The following is a 14,994-nucleotide window of genomic DNA, read 5'->3' as shown; positions in this document are numbered from 1 at the left end:
GGTCTGTCTTGACTTCTATCACTGGTGCCCTGTTTAGACAGCTAATAAAAGTCAGTGGTGAAAATGGAGCATCTGTGGACTGCCTGGTATGTTTTGGGGCTCTGATCTTTGCCCTGAAAGACCAGGGTGAAGCGCACTCTGTCATTATCGGGCGGGCTCTCTGTGCCTAGCCTGCATATGCATCCCTGTGACACTGACTAAGATCAGCAAGCCTTGGGAATATTCACTTTTGAAAAGGCATTGTGACCCAGTGAAAAGTGGTGTGTCCTCTGCAGGGCAGTGACGCTGGTGCCAGGCTGCTGGGTTCCGTCTGAGCTCTGCCACGGACAGCTGTGGACTCTGAGCTCAAGACTTACCTTTCTTGTGCTTTAGTTTCCTCACCTGTGATTTGAGGATTGTAGTAATTCGTACTCATGGGGTGTTTTTGTGAACTAAATAGAACAACCTCTGTAAAGAGTTTAACATGAAATATGTGCTCTCAAAATATCAGCTATTAGTGTTATCATTATTATTGCAGCTTTGCCACTTACTAGCTTTGTGACCTTGAGCAAAGTCATTTACTCTATGATTTGTTTTCCTGTAAAATGGGGCTCACACCAATCAATAAGGGCTGATTAACTTATATAACTTGAAGGCGGTGCCTCAGTGGAGTGTTAGCGTCAGCTCTCAGTACGTGGATCGCCCCTCCCGCGCCCCGCACCCCTTGTGCACCCCCTTTGCAGGCGGCTGCTGCTTCTCCCCTTCTTAGGTGGGCAGCCCAGGTTTGGAAATTTCATTCCTGTATTAATTTTTGAAAATTCCAGGTTGTGCAGTCAAGTCCCAGTTTTTTATTTAGGTTATGAACTGTGTGAGTGGTCTTTAATTTTAGAGTAGACACTTTGTTTTAGGACATGGTAAGACTAAATTTTCCAAAGGCGCCACTAACGTTGAATTATACACTGCTTATTTTGACTGAAGATTTTTAGACATCATGAATTAAAATTTAGATCAAAAAGATGTCTCAGGGGTCATCTATTCCAGCCCTCTTATTTTATGGATGGGGAAATCTAGGCCCCTAGAGCAGAAGGGACCTGCTCGAGGTCATGTTGCCCAGAAGAGACGGGGTTAGGACCCAGGTCTTAGGCGAAAGCTTCCTCCCCCTTCTGGCTCACCGCCTTCAGCTCTCTTTGTGTCTGCTCTCCTCTTCCGCTTTCTTCTTTTCTCCCAGCTCTAATCCCTTTGTATCATGCAGTACTACAGAGGCCTGTCATGTGCCGGACACTGTGCTTGAATCTTAACTGAAACCCGAAATTTCATGACAGAGCCTTTAGTGCGCTTCCCTTTCTTGGATTATCAGTAGAGGCACTGACCCTGAGACATTGGTAGATGGCAGTTGGCTGAGAATATTTGACAAATTGATGGAAACTGTTGGTGAAACTGTAGAAATCCTTGGTAATAAGGCTGTGGGGTTCAGTCTGGGAGAATAATAGTAACAGTGGCTAACATTGACTCTTATGTGTCACCCACTGTGCACTTTATGCAAAAGTATTCTTGCAACAATCTGACAAGGTCGATGTTACTGTTGTTCCCATTTTACAGATGTGGGGTAATGTGCTCAAGATGGAGCCAGCGAATGATATAGTCCAGCAGGGATGAGAAGAAGCGGTAGATTCATTGTTCATTCAGGAAACAAATATTTAGTGAGCAGCTACTTTGTGGCGGGCATTATTCTTGGATAGAGGAATGAGCAAAAGCAGAGAGTCCCTGTTATCATAGAGCTGACTCTGTGGAGGGGGAGACACAGGGATCAGACACTCCTGATTTATAAACCGACGGTAATGCTCCCAAGTCGAGGACTCTGATCTGGGAGTGCTTAGCAGAGTTGAAGAGTGATGGCAGTTGACTAGGTGAGCTGGGTCAGGGCCTGTGGAGACAGCCCGGGACGGAGGCACTAAAGAGCCTCGTGGAAGAGCAGCCCGGTGAGAGTGCTCCCAGTGCTGTGCTCTGAGCTCTCTTCCTTCCCTCTGCTTGTCCCGACACGGGAGGACAGGCTGGTGACTCAGGGAGTTAGTTCTGTGTCTGACCAGTCCTAGCTTATTTTCACCAAGTACATTTTTATGAAATTTCTGTCCATGTGGCAGAGGAAGAATGAGCTACAGAAATAAGGTTCTTATACTCTAAGACAGTGATTTTCAACCTTTTCCATCTAATGGCACACATAAACTAATTATTAAAAGTCTGCAGCACACCAAAAAATATATTACATGTTTTTGCTGATCTGACAAAAAAAAGAGGTATAATTTTGATTAATTCACACTGGATGGCTATTGTTGGTGTTGGCTGTTGTCATGTTTTATTTGACAAGCTAAGGGAAAAGCAGCCAGTGCCCCTATAGTCAGGTACTGCATGTTTTAAAAATTGTTGCAGCCTACCAGTTGAAAATTGCTTCTCTAAGGACTTAGAATTAATAACCTTTGAGAGTAGTTGGTATTCATAAACAGATGAATTATAGCGAGCTCATAGTTAGAGAGCAGCTTCCTCCTCGTGTGTGTATACTCCAGGAGGCCTGTGGCATCCTAGAACATGAGCTAGAGGGACAGAAGAGGTTGTATGGCATCTTCTCTGCCTGATTCACCTCCATTTCCTGACTCCATTTTGATATCTTCCATGCCATCCTGTCCCCTTTTGGGTCAAATTCTGTTAAGAAAATGTGGATTAATCTTTATATTACACTGTAATTCTATCTTTTTTTGTTTGTTTGTTTCTGTTTTTTTTAAATTTTGTTCTTCAATTACAGCTGACATTCAGTATTATTTTATATTAGTTTCAGGTGTACAGCATAGTGGTTAGACAGTCATATACTTTACAAAGAGATCACCCCTATGACTCAGGTGCGCACCTGGCAGCATATGTAGTTCTTACAGTGTTCTTGACTGTATTCCCTATGCTGAATCTATGGCCATGCCACCTTCGGGACCCTTTCGCTGGGACAGCATAGAAATCCTTCTTCACTGAAGAGCCCAGATTTTCGCGGTGCCTGCAGCAGGGCCTTCTCGCCAGCCTTTACCACCAGGCGCCCCCGAGGGGGCTGGGCAGTAGAGGAAGCTGTGCCCCTGAATATTCAGCATCCACCCACCCTCCGAGTATCCTTCCACCTCAGAGTACTGTCTCTGTCCCCGGGGGCTTTGCACCTACTTGATTTTCTTCTCATTTACTTCTTTATTTATGTTGACTGTTTGAAAAGATGTTTGCCAAAGGTCCAGAAGAATTCAGTCATTTGGTAATGAAATAACATTTTATGATTCTCATTGCTGGGAACCCTGATCTAGCATCTCTGCCCCGTTGTCTGTTTCTCTTAATGGCACCACTGCCTGCCCACTAAGCTGAACACCCTCACGTCTCAAGAGTGTTGTCTCTTCCCGTTCCCTTTCTTTCAGGTGTAACTGGGTGCCAACCCTTGCAAATTTTTACTTCTTCCACACCATGTGATTCCAACCCTCCTTTCAGCTCTGATACAAGACTGTGTTATTGTAGGGGATGGGCTTGCCTTCTTCCCTTCCCTTTTCACTAGCCCAGGGAACATAGTAGGTGCCTTGTTTCCTGTCCATAAGAAGGGGCAGGCAAGAGTACCTGTCTCACGGGGTTATTGGGAAGGATAAACAGGATACTTACTATATAGAGAATGCTTAGAATAGTGCCTGGCACACAGTAGGTGCTGTGGAGGTGTTAGCTGTGAAGTTATTATTACTGGAGCCCTCCAGTCCTTTGCCATGTGTACCATTCTAAAACATTCCTTCATCGGCCTCACCCCTACTCAAAAGTCTTCAGTCTCCCCATGGTCTGTCTGTCTAGCAGTAGTCCCTAAAGTCAGCATGCAAGACCAATTACCAGGGTGTATGAAGAGAAAATGGACTTTTCTATGTTTTTTTCCCTCATTCTTTTAAGTTTTCTACTTTTTGAGTATGTTTTCTACTGTATATTTTTGAATAAGGGTACATTTATAAATATATGAAAATAAGTGCATAGTTTGTTTATTTATTTATTTATTTTAGCGAGAGAGACAGAGAAAGGGACAGATGGGGACAGACAGACAGGAAGGGAAAGAGATGAGCAGCACCAATTCTTTGTTGCACCACCTTACTTGTTCATTGTTTGTTTTCTCATATATGCCTTGACTGGGGGGCTCCAGCTGAGCCCCTCGCTCAAGCCAGCCACCTTAGGTTCAAGCCAGTGACCTTGGGCTTCAAGCCAGCAACTTTTGAGCTTCAAGCTAGCAACCATGAGGTCATGTCTACGACCCCATGCTCAAGCCAGTGACCTCACATGCAAGCTGGTGAGCCTGTGCTCAAGTCAGATGAGCTCGTGCTCAAACTGGTGACCTCGGGGTTTTGAACTTGGGTCCTCTGCATCCCAGGCCGACGCTCTATCTGCTATGCTACCATCATCAGGCCGTATGTGCATATTTTAATAAATAAACAAATATACATATATTGGGAGTATGTTAAAAATATCACACTGATAGGGGAGCGCAAGCAAATGAGTTTGGGGATGCCTGGTCTGGAAGGTGAGATCCAACCCCAAGCCTGGCATTTCCCTGTGGCTGGCCCCAGCCTGGCTGTCCTGGGTCCCCTCCCAGTCCCCCTTCCTCATGACCGTCTCTCTCTCCACCTGCCCCATTTGTGCCTGTTGATTTCCATCCTTGCTCACCCCCTCTTCCCGTTCCTAAAGATTCTCTCTAAGTTTCTCATTTTCCTATCCAGAAGTTCACCTTAAATGCCACTTGGCCCATCAAGCACGCAGGATCATTCCAGTTCCTTGAAGCCCCCTGGACATGCACTGTCGATACTACTCGTACGGCCTCTGCTGTTTTCTACTTGGAGTTGCGATTTTCTGCCGTGTACATTTCCTGTTAAGTCTGACATGCCTCTAAGTTAGGTTTTTCTTGCCGACTTTACTTTGAGCTGTTTGTCATTTATCTGGAGACACATACCTAAACTTTTTGAATGACATTAATGTATCTCTATTTTACTGTAGCAATATAGAATTCTTTACTCTAAGGAAAGGACCCATTTGTTATATTTGTGATCTGAATCTTCTTAGATTCGATTGTGTGCTTCAGCTTGAGGTAGACGTTTATCTGCAGTGCAGTAATGAACATCCTCTGTGTGTGGATTATTTTCTTTGACTCCAGGTGACCTAAAATCATACTCCTTGTGTTTAATGCCTGTATTGTAGTGCTTATAGTCCTGAGTTCTGCATGTCCTCCTGGGCAGTAGGGAGAGCTGGGTGGTACACAGAACACATCCGTTTAATCTGGGTCCCTCTCAAACTCCACAAATGGTTGGTCAGTTCGTGATGGCAGCTGCATAGTCACTGGCGATGCCATTGGTCCTGGAGTCGGGAGGCACAGGGTTAACTCTTGATGCCACCTCTTGCTGGTTGTTTTGACTTGACTGGGTCATTTAACCTCCTTTGTAAAATAAGCTTAATAATCTATATATTTGGCCTGGCCTGTGGTGGTGCAGTGGATAAGGCGTTGACCTGGAACACTGAGGTTGCCGGTTTGAAACCCTGGGCTTGCCTGGTCAAGGCACATGTGGGAGTTGATGCTTCCTGCTCCTATACCTCCCCCTTTCTCTCTCCCTCCTTTTTAAATGAATAAATGAAATCTTTTTTTTTCTTTGTATTTTTCTGAAATTGGAAACAGGGAGGCAGTCAGACAGACTCCCGCATGCGCCCGACTGGGATCCACCCGGCATACCCACCAGGGGGCGATGCTCTTCCCATCTGGGGCGTTGCTCTGTTGCAACCAGAGCCATTCTAGCACCTGAGGCAGAGGCCCCGGAGCCATCCTCAGCGTCCGGGCCAACTTTGCTCCAATGGAGCCTCGGCTGTGGGAGGGGAAGAGAGAGACAGAGAAGAAGGAGAAGGAGAAGGGTGGAGAAGCAGATGGGCACTTCTCCTGTGTGCCCTAGCCGGGAATTGAACCCAGGACTCCTGCACACTAGGCCGACGCTCTACCACTGAGCCAACTGGCCAGGGCCTAAATGAAATCTTTTTTAAAAATAATCTATATATCACAGAATTATTATGAAGATTGAGAGTATGTCTGTGAATGTGCCAGCACCTAGGAGGCGGTCAACAAATATCTGTTTAAAAATAAAAATAAAAGCATCTTCTCTGCCTCTGTGAGCTTTCTGATGCATGTGCATTTCATGGGGAAGGAGCTTCAGGGGTGCGCCTACCTGCCTGAACAAACAGGTTGGAGACCAAGAGCTGGACATCGAGTCGGCCTGGTTTCCGGGCTTGTCTCTAATAAAATGTCTATGGCCTCCCCAGGGAGCATGAGGATTAATTAGTAATCTTTGTAAAGTACTTTGAAGGTGAAAAGTGCTATGTAAGTGGAATGGTTGAATTGCTATTGGAGATGGTGGCACCGTGTCCTGGCAGTCTTGCCTGTCTTGGACATCAATAATCAATAGCAGAGAAAGTTCTGAGATGTTTGACTTGATAAGAAAGGATTCTTTGTGGAATTTGTGATAACACAATTCTTCTGTAGAGTTGCAGATAGCCACTTGGCAGTTTTTCCCAGCAGAAGAATGTGAGGGTCACTTTAGAGGTGATAGTCTCCTCCTCTGGCTGCTTTGGAATCTCCCTGCTCTGTCAATCTGGTGGTAAATCTCAGCCAGCTCAGGTAGAGGGACAGTGTGCCAGTTTTTGGGTCTTGGGCACATAGTTTTTGTTTTTTTTTGTTTTTGGTCCAATCCTGTAGAAACAAAGGAAGAGTGTTGAGTGGTTACCCAGTGATGTGGACCAGTATGAATAACCAATGTAGAGAGGTACCATGGCCTCAAAGACAGAGATGTGGCTTAGCTGTGTGACCTTGGACTGGTCACTTCTCTGAGCCTTAATTATGTCAGCTGTTAAATGGGAACATAGTGGTTGATGAGTATAATAATAGAGATAGCACATGGGACGGTGGGTGTCACCCTTGCTGTGGAAAACTGAGTCAAGGAAGTTTTCACAGAACTGGTGGCACATGAAATGAACTGTAAAGGTTGAGCTATTGTTTATCAGATGGGTAGTGTAAGGGAAGGTCATCCATGGCAAAAGGAACAGCATATGTGAGGCCATGAGGTAGCCTATCTAAATGTACCTACTCCCTGTTCCTGTAGTATACCTGTTACCCCACGGGCTTCCCACCTTGGCTCCCTTTTTGAAGAAGCTCAGCAGTCAGGTTCCTGAGAACTTCTGGGTGTCTATGTTGCTGTCCGGGACCAGACCGATCCTAAGAACTGTATCCCTGTGGGGCCCTCTATCCCTGCGGCATTCTGACATTGCCCCTGTGAGTCTGGGGTTGTTTTGTAGCTGACACCATAAGCCATATGTTGAGTGTGGGGCCAGATGAAGCTTTGATACTAAGCACAGAGTACGTAGTAGATTTGTCTAGAATTTAATATGTATTACTTGGTGTTTTGTCGTTTAAGCAAAGTTTTTCTTTGTTAAAATAAACATGTATAAAGATTTTATACAGCGCACATGGTTATGCATATTTATTGCAGAGAATCTGTTAATAATCTATGCCTCATCGGATTTTGCATTTCTGTTGAAATAACAAATGCAGCACTTGGTACAACTGAATGAATTTGGTGAATTTTCTCTTATCTGAGAGAAGAAAGGCCATTTCTCTTTTCCAAACTTCATTTTCTTCATCATCTTCAGCACTGGCCAGCTTCCCAGGTGGTGCATCTGGGGAACCGAATGCTTTCCTGGCTCTGAGTGATTTTGTCTTTTTTTCCTTCTCTCACTCCCTTCTCTAGCACGCAGACACTTGCCTTGGAACTGTTAAAATTGCTCCTTTGAGTAAGCGCATAGACTCTGAAAGGTCCTCTTATGTTTCATAGCAGGAAAACACATGAAACTGGCCGTTAATTGAGCTCAGAGTGAAGCCCTAAGAGATTGTGACACAGGGCAGGTCAGGAGCCTGGAAACGTCAAGGTGGCCGAGGGGACCCCTGGGTTGGGCAAGAGAGAGAAGAGAGCCGAGAACGAACATCTGGGCAATGTGCAAGGAGGCCGTAAAGCAGGGCAGGGTTCTCTGAGTCACGTTTGTGTCCGTGAAATGCAGGCTCATGGGCTTGATCAGCCTCTGTAGGAATCCAGCTCTCGTGCTCACCACTTAATTTGATCTTGAGCAAGTTATTTCATCTCTCTGAACCTCAGTTTCCTACACCTGTAAAATATGAATACTCGAGCTTTCTTTACAGGTAGATAGGAAGGCTCCTGGTACCCTAGTAGTTGGTACTAAAAATAAACGTTCACGCTTTCTCTTATAATTCAGTGCCTGCCCAGGAGAGTTGTGGAGTGTAGCCTTACTCAAACAATGTTTGTTTTTAGAAACCGGCAAGGTGTTTACCTGGGGCCGAGCAGACTACGGTCAACTAGGGAGGAAGGTGGAGTCCCATGAAGGCTGGAAACCGGAGAAGCAGGGTTCACCCCTCCCCTGCTCGAGACCACAGAAGAGCGTGCCTTCATCTCTACACTGTTTAACAGGAGCAACTGAGGTAGGAAGTGACTTCCAAAGATGCAGTGCATCTCTTTTCCTTGTCTTTCAGGGAGGTGATTACTGAGGGCCTACTGTGTGCAGGTATTCCAGACATTATGGTCCGTTCCACATAGACTCTGAATGGGTCCTTGCCTCAAGGTGCTTGTGGTTTAATATAGTAGAAAGGCAGTTAGCCAGATACTGCAAGGCAGACTGTGTGTAAATCCTCCAGAGAGGTTCCAGGAACTCTGGGCCCACTTCAGGAGTGAGAAATGAATTCAGGGCAGAGGCATTGGATTAGGCTTTGAGGAGGACGTGGCTTTGAGCTCTGCCTTGGAAGATGGGTCAGCTGTGAGCAAGCATCTGTAGGAGAAGAGGACTTTCAGGGGGGCACACAGCTGTAACAGTTACAGGGGAAGGAACGTGAAGAAAGTGTTAGGGGGACCGCTGCAGCGTGGGGTGTCTGGGGGTGAATGCGTAGGAGAATCAGGAAGAGGGGTTGAACCTGGCTGGGGGCCTTTGTCACTGAGCTCAGTGTTGTTGCATTGCTGTTTATATTTCCCCGTGTGGAAAACATTGTAGTTCATTTGCTTCTTCAAGCCCCTGTAGTTCTCTGAAATGTCTTGAATTTCTACATTAAAGGCAGGAGTCTTAATTTCTCCAGGGTGTGTGCTTCTGTTACTAAATTTTACTTTACTGTTGTCCTTAAAAAAAAAAAAAAAGAAAAGGTTTGGTTTTTGAGAAGAATGAGGATGGCCACACAGGAAATGTGCCTCTGAACCCAAGCTGGCTTGACAAAGGATTCAGTCTTCATTCAGAGTCTGTCAGAAAAATTAATAAGCTGGTGAGACTTCTGTAATTAGCATCAGACTAATTACAACCCTCTCCATACCTGGAGGGCTTCCATTCCCCCAGGGCTCGCCTGGCCTCCTCCTTCCGGGTATGTAGGCCGGCTCTCCTTTCTGCCTCACATCCCAACCCTGGCTCTCCTGGGCCTTTCCTCAGTGCTGTGTCGAGTCCTTCTGTCTGTCTCTCTTTTTCTTTAATTGAAAAAGCACTACACACCACCACACAGACAATTTGGACACGCTAATAATAATAATAATAATAATAATGATAATATGGTCCATAATCTTACCACCCTAATACACCTACATTTCTTTTTGTGAGTGCACATGTACGTCCTTTATAAAATTATTTATAGTGTTTTGTATTGTCTTCATTTATTTTATCACAAATACTTTGCTGTGTTTTTCTCGGTCTCTAAGATCATTTGAAATGGCTATTCCATGATTGGAAGGTTCTGGGATTTTTCAAATCATTCTTTGAATGTTGGACAATTGAGATCATTTACTTTTTTTGGCACGATAGTGGGCTCTGCAATGAAGACCCCGTGCAGTGGTCGGCAAACTCATGAGTCAACAGAGCCAAATATCAACAGTACAATTGAAATTTGTTTTAAGAGCCAAATTTTTTAAACTTAAACTATATAGGTAGGTATATTTCTTATCAAGGTAGCGCCGCACGTGGTATTTTGTGGAAGAGCCACACTCAAGGAGCCACATGTGGCTCGCGAGCCGCAGTTTGCTGACCAAGGCACTGCATTGTTTCTTGCGGGTACAGTCTTGGGGATAAAATTGCAGGGGCAAAGGCCATGCGCATCTTTGTGACGTTCATATATTTCTCTGGATTAAGTTGCTTCCCCCAGCAGTGAATGAGGGAGTGTAGTATTCAGGCCGGTTTTGGCTGCTCTGTGAGTTCAGGTGCTGAGATTGGGGATAGAAGGCTGTAGACTCTTTCTCTGAGACTTTGTGGTCAGGGAGCAGAACAGAGGCACAGAGGCTTCATGGATTTTTTTGAGTCTCTGGTTTTATTGACGAGATGAGGATAATAATACCTACCACAGAAGGTCATTAATGAGGATTACTTGCAAAGTTCTTGGCATGTGGCAGGAACTCAGTTATTGTTGGGTCCTTTCTCTTTTCCTCTTTGAAACCTTTTAATGTCCTGCGGTGGGCCTTGATATGCAACACTGTAACAGACACGAACAGTGTAACATAGCCTAAGAACCTGACCTTGATGTGACTTTTATTTAGCTTCTCAGTGGGGCTGTCTAAGGAGTCCACTTGAGCCAGCCCTGTGGGGGCTTCGTTTAGTGTTCCCCTCCGTCTCTGCTCCAGTTTTTGGGGTGCTCATGTGTATACTTGCTGGTCTCAATGCAGGGTCAGATTCTGGGTTAAATCAGGCTTGGAATTCACTGTTGATGTTCAGGTCTGACCTGTAACATATACATTATTAGCCTGAGGCCCAGAGTCAACCCGCTGTAAACTGGAGTAATTGTCAGCCTAGATGCCCTACCAAGCCTGATCTACCTTAGATAAGACTAGGTGTTACCCCGGCAGAGGCTTGGCCAGGGAGGTGCAGGGACACCTGGGCAGACAGGAGCAGCCTTGAACTAAGTTGATTCCTAATCTTAAAGGACCTGAGTGTGGCTTATAGTTTAGCAATGACCTTTATGTCCAAGGGATAAGCTGAGGGAGGCATGAGCTGTCTGGGTGGGGCCGCAGGTAGGATGTCTGCCCAGAAAGGTCCAGAGGGACACAGCTAGACAGTGGGGGAAAGCACAACACAGGCAGATGGAGCTGGACTGTGGTACAAGCATTCCTTCCTGTGAACAAAAGAAAGCAACTAAACACAATGTTACCTGGTGGTTGTTATGGGCCAGGCAGTGTGCTAACTGCTTTATACATGTGATTTCATCTTCATAGTAAATGAAGCTGGGCACAGCTTAGAATCACTGCTTTATGAATAAGCAGACAAAGGCTCAGAATGGGAAATCACTGGCCCGGACTCACACTGTAGGTAAACAATGGCGGAGACTTGGACTTGAAGTACTTGAAGCTCACCTATTTTCTGTGTAGATGAAGTAAAATTGCATATGTCCTTTTGCATGTGTATCCTCACCTGGATGAAAGTCCTGGAAGTCTAAGATTCAGGGTTTCTGATTCCAAGAGTCTCAACTTTTTTTCTTCTGAGCTGTGCCTCATCTCTGGCGTGAGAAAGACTGAGATTGTAGACCTGACGGACCTCACTTTAGTGTTCTTGCAGTGGTGAAGACTGTGTTTCATGCACCGTCAGCCTCTTGCGCAGACGCTGGGCTTCTCTGGCCACTCTCGGGAAATTCCAGGGGTAGCGCGGAGATGGGGATTAACCCGCATGGTAGCGCACAGTGTGTGTGGCAAGTTTTCTGCCCCTTGAGAGCAAACATGCACCACAGCAGCTCTGTGCTTTCCAGGCCCTAAGTGGGGCTGCTGCCTGCACACTTCTTGTGTGATATTGGCTCTAAATTCTGCCCAAAGGTGGAAGCCTGGGCAGAGGTGTCTGTGCTCACTCAGTGAGCATGTTGGGGCTCCCCCAAGGTTCTGGAGCAGAGAGCCGGGCACCTGTGCGTTAGCTTCTCAGGGCACCTGCTTGACTGAAGTGAACAGCCTTGGAGGGGCAGGGTCAGAACATCTGGATTCTAGGTCTTGTTTTACCCTTTCTTCCCGCACCCATAGTTCCCCCATGGGTAGGTTGGGGATGTTAGACCAGGTGATTCCTAGTGTTTTTTTGTAGATCTAAGAGTCCCTTCCATCTGTGACTCTTAATTTTTATAAATTTTATTTAATTTGTAATGACTCTCGCCCCTGGAGTTTCTCAGTGTCATAGACAAGCTCACTTAACCCCTGGCTGTTGGCTCAACTTTGGCGTGTTAACTAATGTTAACGTTTGGGAATGCTGACCAGTCTACAAGTTCCAGGCTGCAGTGCCTCCTGAGCTTTGCTTGCCTCTTTGCCCTAGCTCTGCTCTCCAGCCTTGTTCCTTGGTCCCAGGGCTCCTGGTCCAGTTTAGGACATTGGGACTTAGTATGATGCTCCCAGCTGGTCCACCCAGGACTTGCAGCTTGGTTTTGACTCCCATCTCTGTGTCTCTGCCCTTATTGTCAGGGGCTGGCAGGCCTTGATGACACTCCCTTCCTGGCTTCCCCGCCCGCCACCCCCTGCAGGTTCTGTGTGTGCTGTTGCCCCTCTCCTCACCCATGTTGGCCACACAGTGACAGTGGGTGGGGAGGTGGACACTAAGGTAAAGAACACGTGTCTTTTCCCAGCAAGAACCTCCAGGTACATAAATATGTATAAATCCTTCCTGTACAACAGGGGTCGAGAATCTATGGCTCGTGAGCCAGATGTGGCTCTTTTGATGGCTGCATCTGGCTTGCAGACAAATCTTTAATAATAAAAAAAATAACATTAAAAATATAAAACATTCTCATATATTACAATCCATTCATTTCCTACTGCTCATGTTCATGGTTGCAGGTGGTTGGAGCCAATCACAGCTGTCCTCCAGGACAACACCAAATTTTTTTTTGGATAATGCATAATGTACACGGGTCATTGTATGGCTCTCACGGAATTACATTTTAAAATATGTAGCGTTCATGGCTCTCTCAGCCAAAAAGTTTCCCGACCCCTGCTGTCCAGAGTGGAAAGTGCTGCTGGGCGTGTGTTAGGCCAAGGGAGCCGTGAAGATGGAATGATTTATTTTGAAGACACTACCAAAAAGAACTACTGTTTGAACTGGTTTTTAAAAAGTGAGTGGGAGTTTAAAAAAGGTAGAAGGACATTCCAGGCAGAGGGGACATGACCTAAACCCACGAATCTGAATCTGTTTTCACTCCTGGCACGGTCGGGGCCCTGCTCGTTCCAGCGGTCCAGCCTGGCTCTGCCGTCTGGCTGCCTGTCCAGTGTGCCCCTCCACTGCCATCCACCCCTCTGCGAGGACTGCTGTCAAAGGAAGAAAGATAAGTTCACATATGTGATCTTGTTTGAGCCAATGCAATGCTGTGAAATAGGCCAGAATGGAATGGCTAGGAATTAGGAGAAGACCCAAGGCAAGCAGCCTGATGCTCAGTTTCTGAGGGCTGTTCTCTGGGCCCAGCCTGTAGCCATGGCCCAAGTCACGATGCTGGTTTACATTCTGCCCGTGTTTGGTTGAGGAGCACCGAATCCCAGTGAGGGGGCTCAGTGTGCACACACGCAGCCATTGGAGCAGGAAATGCGGAAAGAAACAAGAGTTGAAGCAGGGAGTGGGTCACTGTCAAGCCCAGATGCCACCAGCCCTCATTTTTCTGCAGGACTAAAACTGTTTGTTGGAGGATCAGCCTGTGCACAGGGTCTAAGTGAAATCTGTCAGAATGAGTGGAAAAGAGACTATTTTTAGTTTGCAGAGTCACTCACTCAGCTGTGTTAGCCGGGGTTTGAGCCAGGCCCCTACGCTTTCCACAGTGTTATTTCTGAAGGAGAATACCACTTGAATGCTGTATAAAACCCATTAATAAACCTGGAAGTTTCCAGAGCATCTTTGTCCTGCCGCTCCTTCCGAAGGCTGCCTTTCCTGAACGACCTTCCTTCTTTTCTCTGTTTAATGCATTTCTAATTTTAAGTTTGTGTCAAGACTGTGGGACTTCAGTGCCCTAAATAACACAGAAATCTACCACCAGCAATCAGCTGAGTCCGGAGGGCTCAGACAGAATTGAACACAGCCTGAAAAAGCACTTCCTCTCTGGTAAGTAGCCTGTGGCATCACCGCTGTTGTTAGGAAAGTGGGAGGTCTCCGAGCCCAAGGGCCCGGCAGCCCAAACCTGTCCGAGGCTGCCCCCAATGGGGCAGCAGTGTGCACCCAAAGACTGTTTCATTGGAGATTTAAAAAGCTATCATGTCGGTGCTGTAGCTGCTGACCTAACAGGAAAAGTAACCCAAAACAACCCTCAAAGCAGTGGGCTGGATTTGTCTGTGTGAATGCCCAGAAGAGGGAAGAGCCAGCAGACAGGGCTGTGCTGTTTGAAAGAGATGGTAGAAGGCTGCGATGCAGAGGCACTATTTACCGCCTGCTATTTTCTCATTTATTTATATTTATCATCTCCTCTCACGGAAGTACAAGACCCAGGAGGGCGAGAGCCTGTCTATGTTGCTTGAGGCTGTGTTCCCAGTGTCTAGAATAATTCCCAGCACCTCGTGGGTACTTAGTGGATGTTTCCTAACTGAATAACTGAATGGTGAATGAAAGAAATGTTTTGGAGGTCTGTGGCCCTCTTCTGCTCCTCTTCTCCCTCCCCACAGCCTGTTCTCAATCCCAGGTCTGTTCGGGAGCAGGCATTCCTGAGTTTTCAGGCATTTGGGCATCAACTGCCCCGCAGAGCCAGGGAACAGACCCTGTAATGTGCTCCGGCATTTCTTACAAAATCTGCTGCTGATGAGGCTTTTATAGTCTGTCCTTTAGTACTTCATGATTTACCAAGCACTTCCACGCATTTTCATCTTTGGTTTTTCTGTTATTCAGCAGGTGCTTATGTATGCCTGTCTGTCTGAGCACTGCCTGAGCCGATCAGGGAAAGCAGAGGAGAGTGGAGTATTCCTGTGTTAGGGGCTC

At 46.3% G+C, this 14,994-nt stretch overlaps 1 protein-coding gene across 7 annotated transcripts in view; it reads left to right on the top strand.

Annotated features, from left to right (window-relative positions):
* Positions 1 to 14,994, top strand: part of SERGEF (secretion regulating guanine nucleotide exchange factor) — a 207,490-nt gene that overhangs the window by 42,905 nt on the left and 149,591 nt on the right. For all 7 annotated transcript variants that reach the window (XR_010728089.1, XR_010728090.1, XM_066251066.1 and 4 more), the window contains one exon: positions 8,376 to 8,542. Coding sequence is in view for 5 of the 7 variants with exons in the window: in XM_066251066.1 (XP_066107163.1) it covers positions 8,376 to 8,542 (167 nt within the window). In the remaining 2 variants the exon portion in view is untranslated. The remainder of the gene's footprint in view (positions 1 to 8,375; positions 8,543 to 14,994) is intronic.

The sequence above is a fragment of the Saccopteryx bilineata genome, chromosome 1 (assembly GCF_036850765.1).
Source record: "Saccopteryx bilineata isolate mSacBil1 chromosome 1, mSacBil1_pri_phased_curated, whole genome shotgun sequence".
Lineage (NCBI taxonomy): Eukaryota > Metazoa > Chordata > Mammalia > Chiroptera > Emballonuridae > Saccopteryx > Saccopteryx bilineata.
Note: the sequence above shows the minus strand (reverse complement) of the source record. Positions and strands in the feature narration are given on the sequence as shown.